This window comes from Bos indicus, chromosome 6 (assembly GCF_029378745.1).
Source record: "Bos indicus isolate NIAB-ARS_2022 breed Sahiwal x Tharparkar chromosome 6, NIAB-ARS_B.indTharparkar_mat_pri_1.0, whole genome shotgun sequence".
In the NCBI taxonomy this organism is placed as follows: Eukaryota; Metazoa; Chordata; class Mammalia; order Artiodactyla; family Bovidae; genus Bos; species Bos indicus.
Window position 1 is genome coordinate 13,916,821 of NC_091765.1, and position 21,220 is coordinate 13,938,040.

The 21,220-nt window shown below is 41.7% G+C and overlaps 1 protein-coding gene across 10 annotated transcripts in view; it reads right to left on the bottom strand.

Moving 5' to 3' along the window:
• Nucleotides 1-2,491: 2,491 nt before the first annotated feature.
• The window catches only part of ALPK1 (alpha kinase 1), a 123,935-nt gene continuing 105,206 nt past the window's right edge, over nt 2,492-21,220 (bottom strand). For 9 of the 10 annotated variants that reach the window (XM_070791061.1, XM_070791060.1, XM_070791055.1 and 6 more), the window contains 8 exons: nt 21,120-21,196; nt 19,081-19,176; nt 17,221-17,325; nt 14,299-16,423; nt 12,001-12,154; nt 7,440-7,602; nt 6,723-6,909; nt 2,492-5,397 (listed from right to left, as the gene is read on the bottom strand). In XM_070791061.1, coding sequence (XP_070647162.1) covers nt 5,198-5,397; nt 6,723-6,909; nt 7,440-7,602; nt 12,001-12,154; nt 14,299-16,423; nt 17,221-17,325; nt 19,081-19,176; nt 21,120-21,196 — 3,107 coding nt within the window. In that variant the 3' untranslated portion in view covers nt 2,492-5,197. Of the gene's footprint in view, nt 5,398-6,722; nt 6,910-7,439; nt 7,603-12,000; nt 12,155-14,298; nt 16,424-17,220; nt 17,326-19,080; nt 19,177-21,119; nt 21,197-21,220 lie in introns of those variants that run through there. The other variant, XR_011567064.1, reaches the window with a different exon arrangement.

A 21,220-nucleotide genomic window follows, 5' to 3' on the forward strand; every position in this document is an offset into this window, starting at 1 on the left:
TGATAGACAGGGTGTGCAATAGGAATGGGGCCAGTCCGATGGCTTGGTTCAAGTTCACCTGACAAAGCTGAGGCAGTCTGCAAGCAGCATTCGAGAAAGGATTATTCACACTGGCATTATAGTTTTGAATGCATTTTTCTCCTTGTGCAGCTGCAAAGCTCCCTCACACTGAAGGTTTATGCACCATAATAAAGAGATTTATTTTTTTTTTCTCTCTCACTCTCTCTGGCTTCTTACACTTTACACCTAGTTTCTACTGAACTGTTCAGGCAGAGGACATCTGTATATCCAAACTGCACAGAACAAGCATCATCTTCAAAACAATAGCAGTGCTGAAAGACAGTATTAAAAGTCTGACATTTTTGATGTCTGAAGGGACAGAAATTAAGTCTCCTTACATTGAACTCAACTCCTCAAACTCAGCTTTTAAAATATTGTCATTTCACAACTTTATACACAGGAGAGTATAATGAAAATTATTTAGTTTGATTTAGAAAAATTATAATGGAAATTTTCTAAAAATTACTTGAAAATTTCCTAATATCGACTTTGCTATGAGAAATTAAAGAATGGGGGAAAGAAGTTAGAAAAAGGTAAACAGAATGAAGCTAAATAATTTTCCTTATAAACAGAGAGGTAGGATTGGAAAGAATTGTGCCTTTCTTTCCTTCCAACTTTCCCCATCCTTCTGTCCATCGACTTACCTACCTACAACTCGCCTTATTGGAGAATAGCCTTCTGAAGGCTGGAGAGCTCAGACGTTCTTTTCTTCTGTAATTAAGACATTGATTAGTATTGCCTCTTGCCTTATTCTAGTAAGAGGTAGTTATCTAGTAAGCACTTATTGAGCATAGAAAATACATAGAATTGCCAGTGATGTCTCATTCATTTACTCACTTATTTAAATAAAAATGAACTATCAACTGTTAAGCAGGCTCTATAATACCCAAGTGTGCGGTGGGGATACAAAGGGGCCCAAGACTCAGTTTAGGCCAGTGAGACAGACAGAGTCACCTTCGAACTGGCCTCCAAGCGACTCCTGCCCCTGGCTGGTCATGCCCTTTGACCTCCTCCCACACGGTACCAGGGCTCGTCTGTGTGACTAATAGAATATGAAAGTGATGGTCTGTCGCTTCTGAAGCTGGGTTATAAAAGACTGTGACTTCTGCTTCTCTCACTCTTGGACTTTTTGCTCTGGCTTAAGCCAGCTGCCATGTTGTCATATGGACAGGCCCATGTGGTGAAGATAAGGCCTCTGGCCAACGGCCATCAAGGAAGAGGCTTCTTGCCAAGAGTCACAGGAGAGAGCCTGGGAGCAGACCGTCTAGTCCCAGTCACACTTTGAGGTGACAGCAGCCTCAGGAGGGATTTTGAGTCAGCACTACTCAGCAGGGCCACTCGCCAATTTTTCATCTTGAGTAACTTTGAGATGGTAGATAAATGTGGTTGTTAGCCTCTACGTTTTGGGGTAATTTGTCATGTAGCAAAACATAAATAATATAACAGATAATTACAATTTACCTATAGTGTAGGTGATATGACACAAGAGTGTATTAGCTTCCATGATAACTGAGCCTGCGCAGTGATAGTCGTATAGCTATTTGCGGCGGTCACAGGGGGGTTAGTCACCGAGCTGGTGGAAAGGGAGGGAATGAGGATGATGGATATCAGGGAGGATTTTCTGAAGGAGGTGTTGGTTGAGGTGAGTGTTCAAGGATGAGAAGATATAGGGGGGGTTATTGTCCCCGTCGGTATAAGAAAAGCATGAAAACACTTATCAAGTCACGAAGCGTCTTTGTGCTGCGGTGGAAGGAGGCAGGGTGGATTACAAACTGACACGCTAAGCAGCTAGGTGTTCCGAAAGAGCGTATCACAAGACTGGGAGTAGCATTGGGCTAAAGGAGAAAGCACTGTGTGATCGTCGGATAATGTGGATTTTCTATTGAAAAAGAGAATCATTTGAATTTCTCATTAAATACTATTTTTTGGTAATAAGTAATACATGCTTATTGCAGAAAGCTTGGAAAAAATAGATGAGAAGAAAATAAAATTCCCTACCACAAATTCACTAGCCAGGGAAAAACACAGTGAAGATTTCCATGTGTTATACATATATTGTTTTTTCTGTTTACATACATATATGTACTGAAATTATAATCAATACTATAATGCTGTTTTAGAGATTGCTTTTTTACTTCAAAATTTGTATGTAATTAAATATTTTTTTAAATATACAATTTAAACAAATGAATAATAGTCATATGGATAAATTAAATATATAAAACTATTTCTCTGCTGTTGAAAAGTTGTTTCTTTTTTACTATCATAAGCAAAGTTATGATAGACTCACTTGTATATAAACATTTGTTCACATTTCTGTTTATTTCCTCATTAGAGGTTTGTAGAAGTGGAATTACTCAGTCCAACATATATTGGATTTTTCTTGATATTTTTTCCTTTATATGATCTCACATTTTAAAAAATTTTTGAGGAGATTTAAAAATATATATAAAAGGGGAAAGATTAGTGTAATGAATTCTTATATACCCTTCTCCTTGCTTCAACATTATCAAGAAAGAGCCAAGCTTCTTTCATTTCTCCACTTCTCTTTGGCTTTTGTATTTTTAAAATACATCACTTCATTAACTTTTATTTAATACTCAACACAAACTAAAAAATCCCGAATTGTCCCCAAAATGTTATTTTATTATTGATTTATTATAGAGGTATAGAGTCACCTCATTATAACAAGAGACCAGCCTATCAGTAAATTCCAAGGGATTTAAGAGCTCTGTGCCAGGAATCAGGGGCAGAGACTATATATATGTGTGTGTAATTTTTCCAGATGTGGATAGGGTTGGGATAGTAGGCGCATTTGCTTGCTCCCTTTCTCAGATGAAAACTTTTAAGTGTTTCACTATTAATTATGATATTGCTGTTCAAAAGAAAAGTTAAAATACCTTTTTTCAGATTCAGGAAGTTTTTCTTTATGTCTAATTTGCATCTAATTTGCAAAGAGCTTTTTTTAAACCATAAATTAATTTTCAACATTATTAATCTTTTCTGCATCTTTGAAATTACAAATTTCCCCCTTTATTTTGTTAATAGGATAAAATTTTTAAATTTTCTTTAATAAAGTTTAGTTAAGTTTGGGTTTTTCAAGAAGCAAATGCCGAGAAGGAATATAAAACATACAAGATATTTATTGAGAGAAATGACTGTAAAGGGTAAGTGAGCGAGAACAGGAGTATGCAGGGAGACCACGATGTAGATCTGGCATTGTGCGAGGAGAGGGCAAGCAGAGGAGAAGGCACAGCAGAGATTACAGCAGAGCTCTGAGAGAGTTTTGGTCTGGCCAATGGGAAGGTTTTGCGCATCACCTGGCAGAAGCATTCTGAGCCTGGCACCCATCTCTCACTCAGGCACTGGCTGAGGGTACACAGTGGTCGGTCCAGTGAGGCAGACTGGAGGCTCCTGTCAGCTGTGTTCACAGCAAGAGAACCCAGTGGCTCTCAGCAGCGCTAGCTGCAGTTGTAAACAGACATGTGCAGGAACCTCAAACTGAGAAAGGTGCACCTACCTAGAATTCAGAACTCAAGATGTTCATGCACGTGGGTCTGAGTTACATCACTACATAAGGCACTAAGATTTGTTGAGGTAATAGATAAGACAAGTTGAGAATGAATAGTGGAGGAAGGAGAGAGTGTGTACTAGGCGCAACCCCAAAGATTAAGTATAGTGAGGGAGTATCTCATCCATCTCTTTTGTAAACTTCAGCAAGATCATGGAAGCACTGCTCTCCAAACCTGTGTGAAGCAGCACATCTGTGTGGGCCAAGGGCGGACTGTGGTGGCCATCTCCCTCACACCTCCTGCAAGTGTAAATGTACTAGAAGAAAATATGAAGGGTTAAAAACAACAAAATCCCAGACATGGAGAACAGACTTATGGACAAGAGTCGGGGGAGAAGATGGAGAAGGTGAGAAAAATGGAGCGAGTAGCCTGGATGCACATATACTAACATACGTGAATAGGTAGCAATGGGAATTTGCCGTATGACTCACAGAACTCAAACTGGGGCTCTGTAATAACCTAGACAGGGTGGAAATGGCGGGAGGTGGGAGGGAGACTCAAGAGAGAGGGGACATATGAACACCTATGGTTAATTCTGAAGAAGGAAATGGCACCCCATTCCAGTACTCTCGCCTGGAAAATCCCATGGACTGAGGAGCCTGGTGGGCTGCAGTCCATGGGGTCACTGAGGGTCGGACACGACTGAGCGACTTCACTTCCACTTTTCACTTTCATGCATTGGAGAAGGAAATGGCAACCCACTCCAGTATTCTTGCTTGGAGAATTCCAGGGACGGGGGAGCCTGGTGGGCTGCCATCTATGGGGTCGCACAGAGTCAGACACGATTTGAAGCGACTTAGCAGCAGCAGCAGCATGGTTAATTCATATTTATGTATGACAGAAATCAACCCAATATTATAAAGCAATTATTGATCAATTAAAAACAAATAAATATTAAAAAAAGAGAAAAAACAACAACAAAATTCAGAGTAGTGAAGCTCTATGGATGACATATAACCTAGAAACCATAAAAGACTGATGAATTCACCTGTATAAACCAAATTCTGCATGGAAAAAAAAGTTTCTTACAAAGTCAAAAGACAAAAAATTGGAATGCATACCACAAAGGCCTGATTCTTTAATGTCTCCCGCATTCTAGGCAGACGCTTTAACCGCTGAGCTACCAGGGAAGCCCCTGAATTCTTTAATATATATCTATAAAGAATTCCTAAATCAATAAGAAAAATGCTAAAAGTATCAGTCTTGATGGATAATTACTAAAGTCCCCAAATCTCGATGGCTTCAGCTAGAAAAGCTTATTTCTGATATGTGCTTCGTGTTCATCGTGGGTCAACTGGAGCTCTTTCCTGTGTTCTTCTCACTGTGGGACTTCTGATGTATTCTTGGCAATTGTGCAGAGGGAGACTTTGTAGAGTGTTGCACTGGTAATTAAATATCAGCCTGAAGAAGATACTCTTCAATTCCTCTCAAAAATTATTGGCTAGAACCAGTCCCATGGCCCCACCTGAACCCAAGGACCAGGCTGTGCTGTAATTTGTGTCTGGAAGGAGAGGAGAGCCATCATTGGTGAGCAGCACTGAGTGGTCATTACCACTCCAGACAGTCTATGAATTGTTTGGTTTCTCAATCGAAGGTCTTGTCAAAGAAAGACGATGGCATATTTCATTACATTCCACATGCTGGTTATTAAAGAAGTAGAAAATTCCTTTCTTTCCAAAATTGGTAGTGACATCTTTCTGATCAACAGAGTGAATCTGGGGATCTGTGAGGTAGATGAGCCCTTTTCCATTCCCAGTCACCCAACCTAAAAAAGAAATAAATATGTCTAAGGATTAAATCCTCTATAAATTTCAGCAAAGTGTTTCAGAAAAAATATAATATACATACAGTGAAATGGACATTTGGTAACTTGGTCATGCTATCATGTGAAAGTCGCTCAGTCATGTCCAACACTTTGTGACCCCATGGGCTATACAGTTCATGGAATTCTCCAGGCCAGAATACTGAAGTGGGTAGCCTTTCCCTTCTCCAGGGGATCTTCCCAACTCAGGGACTGAACCCAGGTCTCCCGCACTGCAGGTGGATTCTTCACCAGCTGAGCCACAAGGGAAGCCCTATGGTTGATGATTAATAAATTTCTGCTAAGGGATCTGGTGTGGCATATTCCAATTCCTGGTCTAAGAAGAACTGAATATTGGGTAATTAAATTTGTCAAATATGACATGCCCAGACAACCAATTTTCAAGGAATTAGCAATAGCATGCACTTAGTGCAATTATTAAATCACATTGAATATTTTTCTTTCATGATTCAGAAGTTTCTTTAATGCCTTACTCATCAATTCATGCACTCCTCTGTTCATTTAACAAATATTTATTGAGTGTACACATTGTACAAAACACTATTGTGTTTTGTGAACAAGTTAGTAAAAAAATCTCTGTACTCGGTGTCACGTTCTTGTGAAGATCAATAAATGATATAAGTAAGCAAAATACATAATACAGAGTGATGATAAATGCAGTGGATGGGGGATAGAAAAATCTTGGAGGATTATTATTAGAAATAATCATAACAAAATTCATTTATCATTTAAATAAAGTACAGAATGATGGCTAATAATTCTGTTAGATAAAATACCAAATTGAAACAAAATTTACATATTAATGCAGATTTTAAAGGAAGCTAGATTTGGGTATACAGCTTGCTGTTCCATAATGATCCCAGTTATGAAACCCAACATCACACCTATAGTGAAGGTAAAGGGCTAGAGCAAAGAAAGTGTGAGAAGACTGTGACATACTCAAACACACAATCCTCAGAAACCTGCATCACCCAAATCCACCTGAGTAAAATTAAAAAAGAAAACTGTTATGGATTTGCTCTAGAATTAAGCCCAACAAAATGTGAGCCAGATCTTCTCACTGATTATCTGACGCCCTTAGACAGTTGTAGAAGCTTTAGAAATATTTCCCATCCATCATTTGCTATATACAGCAAGACTGATTAATTTCAAATAGTAGCCTGTGCACTAAACAACCTATTAAATAATGACTAGCAAAGCTAGTTATAAAACCTCACATTAACATATAAATAATACTAAAGCAAAAAATAATTCCCAGTTTCACATACCTTGTAAATCAACCACAACATCTCTATGATTGGAAAATTCATAAGAAAAGTGGCCATACGCCAAGCCGTATTCTGTGGCTTTGTATTCTGTTTTCACCACTTTTGTGTTATTTGATAATTTTACAAATTCCCCTAGCATGTAAGGTTCCACACTGACACATCCTTTTATTGTCTTGCCTTCTAAAATCTGAAAAATAGGAACAGGAGACAGTATAACAATGGTGAAAGCCGTGGGTTTTGAGGTCAGTAGATCTCACTTTATTGGAGAAGGAAATGGCAACCCACTCCAATGTTCTTGCCTGGAGAATCCCAGGGATGGGGGAGCCTGGTGGGCTGCTGTCTATGGGGTCACACAGAGTTGGACACGACTGAAGTGACTTAGCAGCAGCAGCAGATCTCACTTTGAGGTCAGTAGATCTCAGCCTTTGAACTCAGGCTTTGCCACTTAGGAGCACTGTTGTTCTGTCACTAAGTCATGTCCAACTCTTTTGCGACCCCATGGACTTCAGCCCACCAGACTCCTCTGTCCATGGGATTCTCCAGGCAAGAATACTGGAGTGGTTTGCCATTTCCTTCTCCAGGGGATCTTCCCGACCCAGGAATCGAAACCAAGTCTCCTGCGTTGGCAGGTGGATTCTTTACCATTCTGCCATCTGGGAAGCCCCCATATATATTTCTAGACCTGTTTAATCATCCCCCTGATTTCTTTCACTTTACCAGCAATACTGAGGACGGTATGTAGAATATCTGGGTGTGAATCTTCTGCTCGTAAAGTCTCTTGTTAAATTCTGTCACGTAGTGCTGTGCGGTCATCTGCCTCTCCACATCAGTGAAGTGGTGCCAGAGCCCCTTTTGCTCCTTATATTCTTTCCCAACATATCTGTGAATGCAAAAAAGCCACAGCAAGAAATGCAAAGTGATCTATCTTAGTTAATATTATCTTATCTCATGACTCAGATAATTTTGTAAGAGCCACCTGAACAATGGAACACAATTCATACTAGCTGTTGATAACATAAACTTAATAACATAAATTACTAAGTTTATGTGCCATCTCGATTTGACCATGGGGTGCCCAAATATTTGGTCAAACACTATTCACAGTGTTTCTGCGAGGGTGTTTTGGATGAGTCTAACATTTACATCAATAGACTGAGTAAAGAAGATTGCCCTCCCTAGACTGCGTGAGCCTCAGCCAATCAGCTGAAGGGCCAAATGGAACAGAAGGCTGAGCTTATTTCAAGTGAAAGAGAATTTTTCTTGCTGACTGCCTCTGACCCAGGACACTGGTCTTTTCCTGCTTTTGGACTTAAACTGAAACATCATCTCCTCCTGGGTCTCAATCCCCCTGGTCTTTGGGCTGGAACTATATATATCGTCAGCTCTCCTGAATATCCAGTCAACAGTAGATGCTGAAACTTGAAAGCATCCATAATTATGTGAGTCAACTCCTAATAATAAATCTCTGTATGCACACACACACACGCACACACACATATGGGCTTCCCTGGTAGCTCAGCTGGTAAAGAATCCTTCTGCAATGCGGTAGACCCCAGTTTGATTCCTGGGTGGTGAAGATCCTCTGGAGAAGGGATAGGTTACCCACTCCAGTATTCTTGGGCTTCCCTGGTGGCTCAGATGGTAAAGAAATTGCCTGAAATGTGGGAGACCTAGGTTTAATCCCTGGGTTGGGAAGATCCTCTGGAGGAGGGTATGGCAACCCACTCCAGTATTCTTGCCTGGAGAATCCCCATGGACAGAGGAGCCTGGCTCTAGTCTATGGAGTTACAAAGAGTTGCACACAACTGAGTGACTAAGTACAGCACAGCAAACACACACACACACACACACACACACACACACACACACACAAACATATACATCTTATTGGTTTTGTGTTTCTGGAGAACCCTGGTGAATACATCGACCCAGTGGTGATACCGATTTATTTTCTCCTTATATGAGAAAGTGTCCACTTGTTGTAGCAGTTCACCAGATGTGGCTAAGTCAAGAAAGCCAGCCAGGATACTGGAAAACACATGGACTCTGGAACCAGATCTTTCACTGCCTACAACATGACGTTATACAGGTCAACAGATCAATCAGAAGCCTTTTTCCCCCTTCCTTTTGTGATTACTTCATCTCTACAAATACTTGCTTTCAATCATCACCTAATATATGTACAACACTTTTTATACTATCCAGGATTCACTGTGATTCCTGTATTTGAAGATTAATATATTTGGGCAATTTTGGAAAACTATCAGAAATGATTTATTAAAATAATAATTCTTTCCTATTTGCTGTGTTATCTTTTTCTGATCAGATGTATGTTAGACCCTCTTGCTCCATCTTCCATGTCTCTTCTTCTCTCTTTTATATCCCATCTCAGATTCTCCTATCACGTATCCTGGTGTGTTAGTTGCTTAAGACTGCTGTAACAAAGTGCCCAAACTGGGTGGCTTAAGCAACAGAAATTGATTCCTCATAGTTCTAGAGTCTACAAGTCCAAAGTCAAGGTGTCAGCAGAGTCATGCTCCCTCTGAAGACGCAAGAGAAGGAGCTTTTCCAGACTGTCAGCTTTTCCAGACGGTTCCTGCTTGGTGGCCACATAGCTACAATTTTCACATGCATCCTCCCTGTGTGTGTCTATCTCCAAATTTCCTCTCTTTTATAAGGTTACCAGTTGTAGTGGATTCTGGGCCTACCCTACTCCAGCTTGATCTCATCTTAATTAATTACATCTGTAGTGACTTCATTTCCAAATAAGATCACAGTCTCAGTTACTTAGGGTTACAACTTCAACTTGAATTTGGAGTAGGGGGGGACACAATTATACCTGTATCACCTGTCTCCACCACTTTGATGTGCGAACTTGGGGAGGTTTCTTAACATCTCTGTGTCTCAGCTCCCTCATCTGTAAGATGAGGATAACAATAACACCTACCTCATTGGGTTTTGTGAGGATTAAGTTAGTATATAAAGGACTTAAAACAGGGGCCTAGCACATGAAATTCACATGTTTACTATTGTTATTATTATCAACATCCTTTTCAATTATTTCTATTATTTAAGAATTTCCCGATTTCTCTCTTTTTTTCTCTTCCTATTTATTTCTTAAAATTTTTGGATTTGGGAAAAGAGCAAGGTCTACTTTAAAAATTTTGCTCCATAGGTTCTTTAAAATATACATATGGTATAAAATTAGGCCTTATACCAAACGAGGACCACCTGTGATCACTAATTTGCAGGTGAGTTTTTGCTTAAAGTTGTCATCAAGAATTCAGTTCAATTCAGTTCAGTTGCTCAGTCGTGCCCAACTCTTTGCGACCCCATGAACTGCAGCACACCAGGCCTCCCTGTCCATCACGATCTCCTGGAGTTCACTCAAACTCATGTCCATCGAGTCAATAATGCCATCCAGCCATCTCATCCTCTGCCCTCCCCTTCTCCTCCTGCCCCTAATCCCTCCCAGCATCAGAGTCTTTTCCAATGAGTCTTTTCCTCTTCTCATGAGGTGGCCAAAGTACTGCAGTTTCAGCTTTAGCATCAGTCCTTCCAAAGAACACCCAGGGCTGATCTTTAGAATGGATTGGCTGGATCTCCTTGCAGTCCAAGGGACTCTCAAGAGTCTTTTCCAACACCACAGTTCAAAAGCATCAATTCTTCAGCACTCAGCTTTCTCCACAGTCCAACTCTCACATCCATACATGACCACTGGAAAAAACCACAGTCTTGACTAGACAGACCTTTGTTGGCAAAGTAATGTCTCTGCTTTTGAATATGCTATCTAGGTTGGTCATAACTTTTCTTCCAAGGAGTAAGCGTCTTTCAATTTCATGGCTGCAGTCACCATCTGTAGTGATTTTGGAGCCCAAAAAGATAAAGTCTGACACTGTTTCCACTGTTTCCCCATCTATTTCCCATGAAGTGATGGGACCAGATGCCATGATCTTAGTTTTCTGAATGTTGAGCTTTAAGCCAACTTTTTCACTCTCCACTTTCACTTTCATCAAGAGGCTTTTTAGTTCCTCTTCACTTTCTGCCATAAGGGTGGTGTCATCTGCATATCTGAGGTTATTGATATTTCTCCCGGCAATCTCGATTCCAGCTTGTGCTTCTTCCAGTCCAGCGTTTCTCATGATGTACTCTGCATATAAGTTAAATAAGCAGGGTGACAGTATACAGCATTGATGTACTCCTTTTCCTATTTGGAACCAGTCTGTTGTTCCATGTCCAGTGATCACTCACCTAGAGCCAGACATCCTGGAATGTGAAGTCAAATGGGCCTTAGAAAGCATCACTACGAACAAAGCTAGAGGAGGTGATGGAATTCCAGTTGAGCTATTTCAAATCCTGAAAGATGATGCTGTGAAAGTGCTGCACTCAATATGTCAGCAAATTTGGAAAACTCAGCAGTGGCCACAGGACTGGAAAAGGTCAGTTTTCATTCCAATCCCATCAAGAATTAAGGCCAAGCAAAAAATCTTTCTAGGTTATTTGCTTCAGTGACATGGCATTTATGTTAACCTTTGTTTTTGTTTTTGAGGATATAGCCATTCCTGAGTCAATGCTTTGTATCAGTGGTCTCTCCACTCATCCCCTTTCATGTGTAACTTTTGTCAGTAGTGGCTCCCTCATCTCACCCCTGCCCAAAACTTCTACAGAGAAGTGTCTTAAGGATTCAGCATTAACTTTTATCCCTGAATATGTTTCATTATTGGCCTCAGAGGAGTTTTATGCCTTTTCTTCCAGGCTCACTCATTTACTCGGAAGTGTGGCTTGCATGGTTTAACTAGCCTTTTATGCCAGCATTTTCAATGAGAGTGTTCAAGAGTCTCTGACTTGTCATATGTCAAGAAACTCTATTTTTCTTATCTGTACCATGGGGTTAATGTTCTCCAAGGGGTTTAAAATCATGTATATAAAACATCCAGCCCAATGGCTGACATAATGTGGATTCTCTATCTATGGTGGTTGTTGCTCAGTCGCTAAGTCATGCCCGATTCTTTGTGACCCCATGGACTACAGCACACTAGGCCTCCCTGTCCCTCATCACCTCCTGGAGTTTGCCCAAGTTCATGTCTGTTGAATCGGTGATGCCATCCAACCATCTATGGTAACTGTTATTAATTAGCTAATGAGGAAGAGGAAAAGGACCTGAATTAAAAAACATTTAGCCACTTTTTCCAGCTCGTTTATAGTCTCATAAACAATTACTTAACAGAGGGGACAAATCAAGCCATTATACATTATTATATATGTTTTCAAGCAATACCTGCCCAGAGTTTCTTCTTGATGAAGATGATGTACCCAAAATGCATTTCTTTGTCTGCCTTTCTTTGTCACATGTAGGTAGTCCCCCAAATATACAACAGTTTCTTGGGCTGTCCACAGTTCAGATTTCTTGGAATATTTTAACAAAAGAGCACCTTGAATAAAAGATAAGATGAATACTGACCTTATTTTTCAAAAAGATCTTGCAATTCACGGATAAGATGAATTGTAACACAGGTACCAATCTGTGTTCATTTGAAATATTCAACTTTTTAATACATTTTCTCAAATTTTATCCTGTTCTATGACTATTACTAAAAAGTTAGTGGAGTACAATAAAAAGGCAAAGTTTGAGAAATTACAATGAAAATTGCCTTTGATTCACAAAATCTCTTGTTTGTGATGGCAAGGTATTAAGGCCAGAGCTTCAGTATGGAAGTTATGAAAAATAAAAGGGCTTTTCAAACAGCAAAAGCCCAGAGACCATCTTAGAACAAGTGACATGTGACTCCATCTTCTTCTGATTATCTGGGAATCTCAAATAAAAGAGGCTGCTACCTATGTGAGATCACATAGGTAGAAATAAGTTGAATAATTTTACTCCAAAAGTTCCTGGCCACTCCAGGGATCCTAGATTACATATGAAAGTCCAACCTGATTTTCTCTTACATATTTTAAGTTGTGAAACTCCAGGAATTACTGAGAAAATGTAGATACTGTACAAAGATGAAAACTCAGCTGAAAAAGAAAAAGATAAAGAGGAAAAAATAAGGGTTGTTTTCACCTTAAAGAAAGGAAGACCAGCGCAAGCAAGAAAGGATCTCTTTGAGGGGGAAGACCAACATGAACCCTAAGGAAGAAATGTAACATTTTGAGACCCAAGTTAAAATAAAGTGAACAAGGATCTCCAGTGACTAGGTTGTGGCAATGAATAAATGAACAGGAGACTCAGGAGAAGAGAATACTTAAAGCGAGATAAGCCTGCAGGTTTGGGGTGGGGAGGAAGGAGACGACTGAGGCTGTGGAGAGATGATGCTCAGGGCTGGGTGACTCCAAGAAGCTGGGGAAGGAAATGAAGGTGAGCTGCATGTACACATGTAGAAAGGGCGTGAGTGAAGGGAAGAAGAGAGGAGAGGATGCACAACTTGTCCAGTTTCTTCAACTTTGGGGCTTGCTCCCTCCCATGTGCTTTTTCACCCATAAAATGGCACACAGACAAAACAATGAAGCCGCTACCTAACTCTCAGAAATGTGCCTTTGAAACTGCATAAACTCACAGTAAGCAGGGAAACCCTATTATTAGAACATTTTGCTTCTTTGGGCCACAACTTGATCTTTTAGTCTGACTTCAAGGTGGCAGGTAAAACACTGAAATACTTTGAGGCGGAAGTTCTTAACATTTATACAAAAAAAATCACTGGGGAGCTCTTAAAAAATACAGATGCCTGGACCCACACCATAGACACACGAGACTGGAATCTCTGGGGTGAGGTACTGGAAGTTTTAAAGAGCTAAAAAGCCTCAGGAGATTCTCATGCGGCACCAGTGTCGAGAACTACTACTTTAGCATCCAGTGCTTAGCAATCCACATAGCTTGTTTCCTCTGAAAGGCATTTTGCAATAGTATTTTTCCTCATTCAAATAATTCTTCAGTACCTTGGAGGGTATTACCACATGATCCTCTGGGCTAAGAGAAGAACCTTCTTTGGTCTTCTCCCCAGCTTCTCCACCACTTCTAGGCTGTGTCAGACACACTGACGGCTGGGTGGCCCCAGCTCAGGCTTCCTTGCGCTGTTCCTGAGGCAGGAAGCAGCTGCTAAATGCACACGATCAACGCAGTGCCTGGCAAGAAACCACTCAGCATAGGCGTGAACATGACGAGTGCCTACCAGGAGGATGATGTGTAATTAGGTCAAACTCCATTCCCTGGGGTTTTGAATGGGAAACAGAAAAATCAGCTGTGGCAATGAGAATCGACAGAGGAGATAGATATTGAGTATATGTGGCATCCAGAGCTGTTTCAAACCCTGACTGATGACTGCTCCCATGGTCTGTAAGATCCTCCCTTACTGCCTGTGTAGCAAATGTCTAATGTTTGAAGCAGCCTGAGTGAGCCTCTATGCAACTTTTAGAGTCCATCACACACAGAGTGAAGAAGGCCCCCGAACTACATCTTTCTCTGTGTACTCACAAAGCATCACAGCTGTCTATATCTTCCACGAGCTTTAAGTGGTCCACAGAACAGAAACGACAGAGGGCCCTCAACATACAGAGATGCTTCCTGAAAGGGTGTACTTACTATGTGCTCCGTGGAGTTGTCTGGATTTAAAAAGGCCTGTATGCTCCAGTCTCTGGAACAACCAATCATGCCTCACCCCTGCCAAGAGTTTTTCAAAGTCATCAGGCTGCAGGGTGCGGGCCTCAAGGATCGCCTGCTTTGTCATTCCTGGCAATGAAACAAAAGAACTTCCACTGGAATTCAGAAAAGACCATGGATTTTCTCCCTCAGAAGAACCACTGGAGATTGCCCGTGATTTCAGCCACCAAGATGAGGATAAGCTGGAGTTCTGGCTGCAGTTTAGCAGGTTTCCAGGTTCATTTGCTTCCTCCGTGGTAGTGCAGTCCTCGCTGAGGACAGGGGTGGAAGTCTTTCTGCTTACTGAGGAACTGGGGATCTGGGCTCCCTGAACGTGCAGCTGCTTCCAAGTGCACGGTCTCGGGGAGCCACGTGTGCTCGTGGTGTGAACATCTGCGCTGCCCAGCAGTGGGCTCTCCTCATCCACCGTGGAGGCATCAGGGTCAATGCCCTGCTCTTTGACTGAGAGACCATTTTTTCCCGAGTTAGGGTTTTCAACAAGCCAATGAGGAGTGTAGGAGTTACATGCTACCATGGAGCTTTTGTCCCGAGACTCGTCCACGACTGAGTGGAAGCCTACGGGAACATCTTCTGCTCTTTCTGCTATTTTTCCTTCTGGGTCAACCCAGCAGGGGCTATCTTTAAATGGAGGACCTGTGCCTCCTTTGATTTCTTCTCTCTTCTCTTCTTCATCCCCATCCTTGGCATCTCCGTTGATTTCTTGAAACTCATCAATTGTTTCAAAGGTTTCTTCTTCTTGGATGGAAGGATATGTGGTCATGTTCTTAGGCCAACCAGAATCAGAAGTCCAAGAAGCAGAACAAAATAAGGGTCTGGAATGAGCAGAAGTATTTCTGGACCCCACATTTTCAACTTCCTGCATGCCTCCTTTAAACCACCCTCCACCAGAGGCCAATGAAGTGCCTGTTGTGCTGTGAGGTGGGAAGGTTGCCAAGGGCGTGGACTTGTGCAGCTGACATTGAGAAGACTCTAACCTGTCATCCCTGGGCACCTGGAGAGAGAGACCATGCAGCTCTGAAGACAGTGGGTGCTCAGCTCTGCTCGCCCCATTCACCTCCTGCTCGTCTGACAGAGCAGTGGAACACTGCGTGTCCACAAGATGCCCCTCCTTGCTCAGCTCTCTTCCGGCAGACATATCATCAACATGATAATTCACTTCCTCCCAGCTTGTAGAAGATTTGTACCCTGATAACTGGCTCCAAGAACTGGAGCTCAGGCTGTCACTCAGAGACTTGTTCAGGACAGCTCCCCCACCATTGCTGTGGTCTGTTGACTCAGCTTCGGTCTCCACATCTTCATCCACGGAGACTCGAAACGCATCAGAACCGGCCCAGTTTCTCCTTCCCGCCCTCCTGAGTTTCTCCTGACTGTTCATCGCCATTCGGGAAGAAGATATCACCCTGCCTTTTTCAAAATGTGCTTTGTCCTCCGTGGCACTCACGGTATCTGTGTTTTGTGTTTCTGTCTTTAGATCTGTGATACAGACTCCTGTTTTCATACCTTTCTGTTTATTTTTGTTGTTCCCACAAGTGCTTTCAAATAGTTCACAAACTGAAGTGTGGTGCTGTGAATAGGCTTCAAGGATTTTTGGGAAATCCACTTGCCCATGTAAGATGGGCTTCTCTAACCCACGCTTGAATCCCTCTGGAACGTAAGACTTGTCATCTAAATTTGAGAAGCTTTGAACTTGTAACTGTTCCTTCACCCGGGTGATAACAGACATGATTTCCTGAGAGACAGCTTCTCTCTCCTGACTTCTGGAGGAATTGCTGAAAGTATACAGCTTTCCCATAGCTTCACTACAGAGCTGACTTGCTGTTCGGACGGTCTCCATCTCCCCATAGAGTCTTTGGTGCACAGTGGTGAGACCAAAAGCAGCTTTAAGAAAACTATGGAGCTCCTGTCTTCCAGTAACTGGTTCATCACGTTTCTTGGTGAGGAGGCCAATTTCAAAGGCTTCTTTGGCTTCATATAAATATGAATTTTTCATTCCTGGAGGACAGTCCTCAGAACTACTATATGACAAGAGGCACGTGCCACGGATATTCTGAGGAAAACATCAGATACAAAATCAGACACTGAATTAGAAACTGGAAGTGAATCAGGGAAAAGTTTTCATTCCTGGAGGACAGTCATTAGAAATAGTATTTAAAAAAAAAAACATGTGCCATGGATATTCTAATAAAAATACATAAGCATTGAGTCAAGGACCTGTGGTCTTTTTGATGCCTCAGGAGGAGGGACTGGACATATGTGATTGGTTGGCTAAAGGGGTAAGAAATTAGCTTTAGCTTCCATTCTACTGTAGCCCTGATGCTTTTGATTAAAGATGATAAAATTGCTGTCATTGTTGCTAATGCTAGTTTCAGCAAACACAGTCTATACATGGGACATGGATGTAATAATTTTGTTATGTACAAACACGTAATTTGTTTATTGATGGTCAAAACAATAGACTTGTGGCTTCCAAATCCCTCTGGGTATTTGAATCACCTGGGAGATATTCCATAATGAATGATTTCTGGGTAAGAATCCCAGGCCTTTACATGTAGTGGATTTAGGGTAGAGCCCCAAAATATGTATTTTGAAAGGGCTTTTAGGTGATTCTGACATGCTTGGGAACCCTTGTTCTACAGCAGATAACATCATATGCCCTGGCTGCAGTAACTTAGCTCCCCATCAGCAGGATGTCACTACTCTGACTGATATGACCTCTACATACATGAAGTCCGCTCACAATTATCTAATGATGCACACAAATCCTATCTTAAGGTGAGACTCTTCCCTCCCGCTGGTGATGTCTGTCACTGGGCAAGGAGCAAGGAGGGGCTATGCCCTGCTTACCATAGCCGTGAGCACGAACAGGGGCGTGTAGGGGCTGAAGGCAGCCGCCAGCTTGCAGGCCTCAGCGGCTGACAGCAAGTGATGGTCAAACTCCTTCAGCAAGCCCTGCGAGGGAACAGGAGGCCAAGTGTATTGTGAGAAAACAAGAGGCCGAGTGTACTGTTGACAATTATTCACCCATTAGCAAAAGGCAGGCTATAAAATTCCTTTGCTTTTCTTTCAAGATTCTGAGGGGTGCCCTGCGCCTCACCACAACCATTTCAGAACAGTGCCAAGAAAGAGTAAGTGGGTAAAGACCCCAGGGCATTGACCATCCTTTCCCCCACACCCATACACCATCCATCCCCAACTCACACCACACAGAGAGCCTCACGTGTGCCAACATTCGCAGTGCCTGCCCACGCAAAGTAATTCAGACTAGTTTCTTCAGAGGATCGTGCAGCTCTCTGTTCACAGAACTCTGAGCGTTTTGCAGTCAGATTCACTAATGATTTATGCATTGTTCTTGGCAAAGAAGGCTTTAATGTACAATTTCATGGCAATTAAGATTCATTCATTTATTCCAGAAATATGTATTGAGTATCCCCATGTGCCAAGCGCTGTTCTAGCCACGAAGGAGAGAGGAGACAGTGAGGCTGCAATGAGCTTATTTTCTATTAAGGGGAGGGGATCAAAAACACACAAAATAAGGAAAGTGTGTAATATTTGAGATGGCAATAAATGTTCCAGAGAAAAATATAGTAAGAAGAGATCAAGGAGGTCCAAGGCGAAGGGAAGTTTGCAATTTTAAACGATCCTCAGAGATAACTTCACCGGACAAAGAACATAACCCCTTTCCTGTGTTTTGGTCTGTCTGATAGCAAATGCAACATTTTGCTAAGATTCAGAGTACAAGCAGCAAGCTAAACGTATTTTTGCTGCTGCTAAGTCGCTTCAGTTGTGTCCAACTCTGTGCGACCTCATAGACGGCAGCCCACCAGGCTCCCCCATCCCTGGGATTCTCCAGGCAAGAGTACTGGAGTGGGTTGCCATTGCCTTCTCCGATATGTGTTCTTATGCTACACTAATTAGTACTGAGTACAGTTACTATTGTTGTTTTGGTATTTGAAAAAAGGCAATGTTGATGATACTATTAAAATGTCAATTTGAGTGCAGTGCAGGAGAGCAGTCAATGTCTGTGCAATGCTCTGAACTGGTCAGAGACCTGGTTTCGGCTCCCAGTTCTCTTTCTTACTGACTGCGCAGGTTGCAGAGGTTACCTAGTTTCTCTAGACCTCAGTTTACTTTCTTCTAAAATGGGAGTGACACATTCTGCTCCACCTTATGCCTAGGTAGATGTGGTGTGTGTGGCTCACATACATATGTACACACACTTCTTGAGTTATAAAACAACAAATAAATATTTATAATCATTACTATTACAGATAGGAGCCCAGACAAGCAACTGATGCCCTGATTTGAACAGACTGTCATTAAAGTCTTAAAGGTATTACCCTTTTACTTTGTCATTGAGAGAGTTCAAGTGTAGAAACTGAATTTTGTGATAATCTGAAAGGAAATCATGAGGTTCAAAGCATTTATCACTTTGATTTCATTCATTCTTTTTTTTCCCTAGTACCTTCTGTAGGTCTGGTGCTGTGCTAGACGCTGGGGTAATAAAGCCAAACGGGGCAACATAGGAACTGTTCCTCAGGCTTGTTCACATTACTCGAAGAGGGGAGATACTCTGAGATACTGTGAGGGGAGATACAGGGAGATCCTCTGACTCCTGACTCCTGGAGAGAGCACTAACCAAGAATAATGCTGACAGTTTTGTAGGTGATGCTGCTCTGCCCCATAGTTTTGCCAAGTGATGATTACCAGGTTAATGTCAGGATTGCTTTTAAACTTTTCATAATCTTTCTTGCTCATGGAGACGAAGATGTCTGCCAATATACCTAGTGATGTGGAAATGCCCTGTAACGAAATACGAATAAAACACAGATGAGGAACTTACAGTCAACTCTCGCTCTCAAGGCCCAAAGTCAACGACTGGCCCTCCAGATGAACCAGTGCTGATTATTATCATTTGTTATTATGACTCTGAAGATACTTCTTGACTGGGTGTCACTGGGCTTGAAAGATGATCACATCCTGAGGACATGGGCATAATGTAAACTCACCTATTTCTTAGCAGGGCTTTGCTTGCTCATCAACATGAACTTGTCCACAATGCTAGGTATAAAGAACTGACCCAAGCAAGAGTTCCTACCCCCAACTCCATTTGTGTTGTTAAAAGGATTGTAGGCAGCAGCGCTGCTAACAGAGTTCAGGGAAATGTATAACCCAAAGCTTCAGTTAACGAGGAGAATGTTCTCACAGAGTCACAGAGGATGAGTACATCAAGGAAAGCTAATGTTGCTTCTCAGTTTCTCAAATAAAGATGCTATGTAAATGGCTGAGGTCTTTCCCCACCTAACCAAAGGAGAATGATTTTACAGAATGCAATTGAGCCATCCCAACTTTGCTGTTGAATGAGGTAAAGGCTAAATATATAATAAAATCAATACCAGTAGAAATAAATGGATCAGTAAAATAAATATACAAACAGACAGTTGCAAATATATAGAGAAACACTAACTACATGCCAGGAGTCTAGTTGTGAGTAAGGATGGGCAAAACAGAGAGGGAGTTTTTAAATATTTCTGGTCTTATTGTTCGTTCATTCATGCTTGTGCTCAGTTATGTCTGACTTTGCAACCCCATGGACTGTAGCCCACCAGGCTTCCCTGTCCATCACCAACTCCTGGAGTTTACTCAAACTCATGTCCATTGAGTTGGTGATGCCATCCAACCATCTCATCCTCTGTCGTCCTCTTCTCCTCCTGCCTTCAATCTTTCCCAGCATCAGGGTCTTTTCCAATGAGTCATTTCTTTGCAACAGGTGGCCAAAGTATTGGAGTCTCAGCTTCAGCATCAGTCCTTCCAATGAACACCCAGGACTGATCTCCTTTAGGATGGACTGGTTGGATCTCCTTGCTGTCCAAGGGACTCTCAAGACTCTTCTCCAACACCACAGTTCAAAAGCATCAATTCTTCAGCACTCAGCTTTCTTTATAATCCAACCCTCACATCCATACATGACCACTGGAAAACCATAGCTTTGACTAGATGGACCTTTGTAGGCAAATTAACGTCTCTGCTTTTTAATATGTTGTCTAGGTTGGTCATAACTTTTCTTCCAAGGAGCAAGGGTCTTTTAATTTCATGGCTGCAGTCACCATCTGCAGTGGTTTTGGAGCCCCCAAAAATGAAGTCTGTCACTGTTTCCACTGTTTCCCCATCTATTTTCCATGAAGTGATGGGACCGAATGCCATGATCTTAGTTTTCTGAATGTTGAGCTTTAAGCCAACTTTTTCGCTCTCCTCTTTCACTTTCATTAAGAGGCCCTTTAGTTCTACACTTTCTGCCATAAGGGTGGTGTCATCTGCATATCTGAGGTAATTGATATTTCTCCTGGCAATCTTGATTCCAGCTTGTGCTTCATCCAGCCCAGTTTCTCATGATGTACTCTGCATATAAGTTAAATAAGCAGGGTGACAATATACAGCCTTGATGTACTCCTTTTCTGATTTGGAACCAGTCTGTTGTCCCAGGTCCAGTTCTAACTGTTGCTTCTTGACCTGCAAACAGATTTCTCAAGAGACAGGTCAGGTGGTCTGGTATTCCCATCTCTTTCAGAATTTTCCACAGTTTGTTGTGATCCACACAGTCAAAGGCTTTGGCAGTCAATAAACCAGAAGAATCAACAAAAATATAACCAATAAAATTGATAAATGAGAAACTCAATTGTGCCATACGGTAATAACTTTCCAAAGGCAAATATAGGAAATGAGAAAATAAACACAAGACAAACAACCTTTTTGTCTGGCTGAGGAAGTGTCAGGTATCCCATGATTGAGGCCCATATTAACTCAGCTGCTTCATACCACATCCCTGGAAAAAAGGAGACAGGACAAA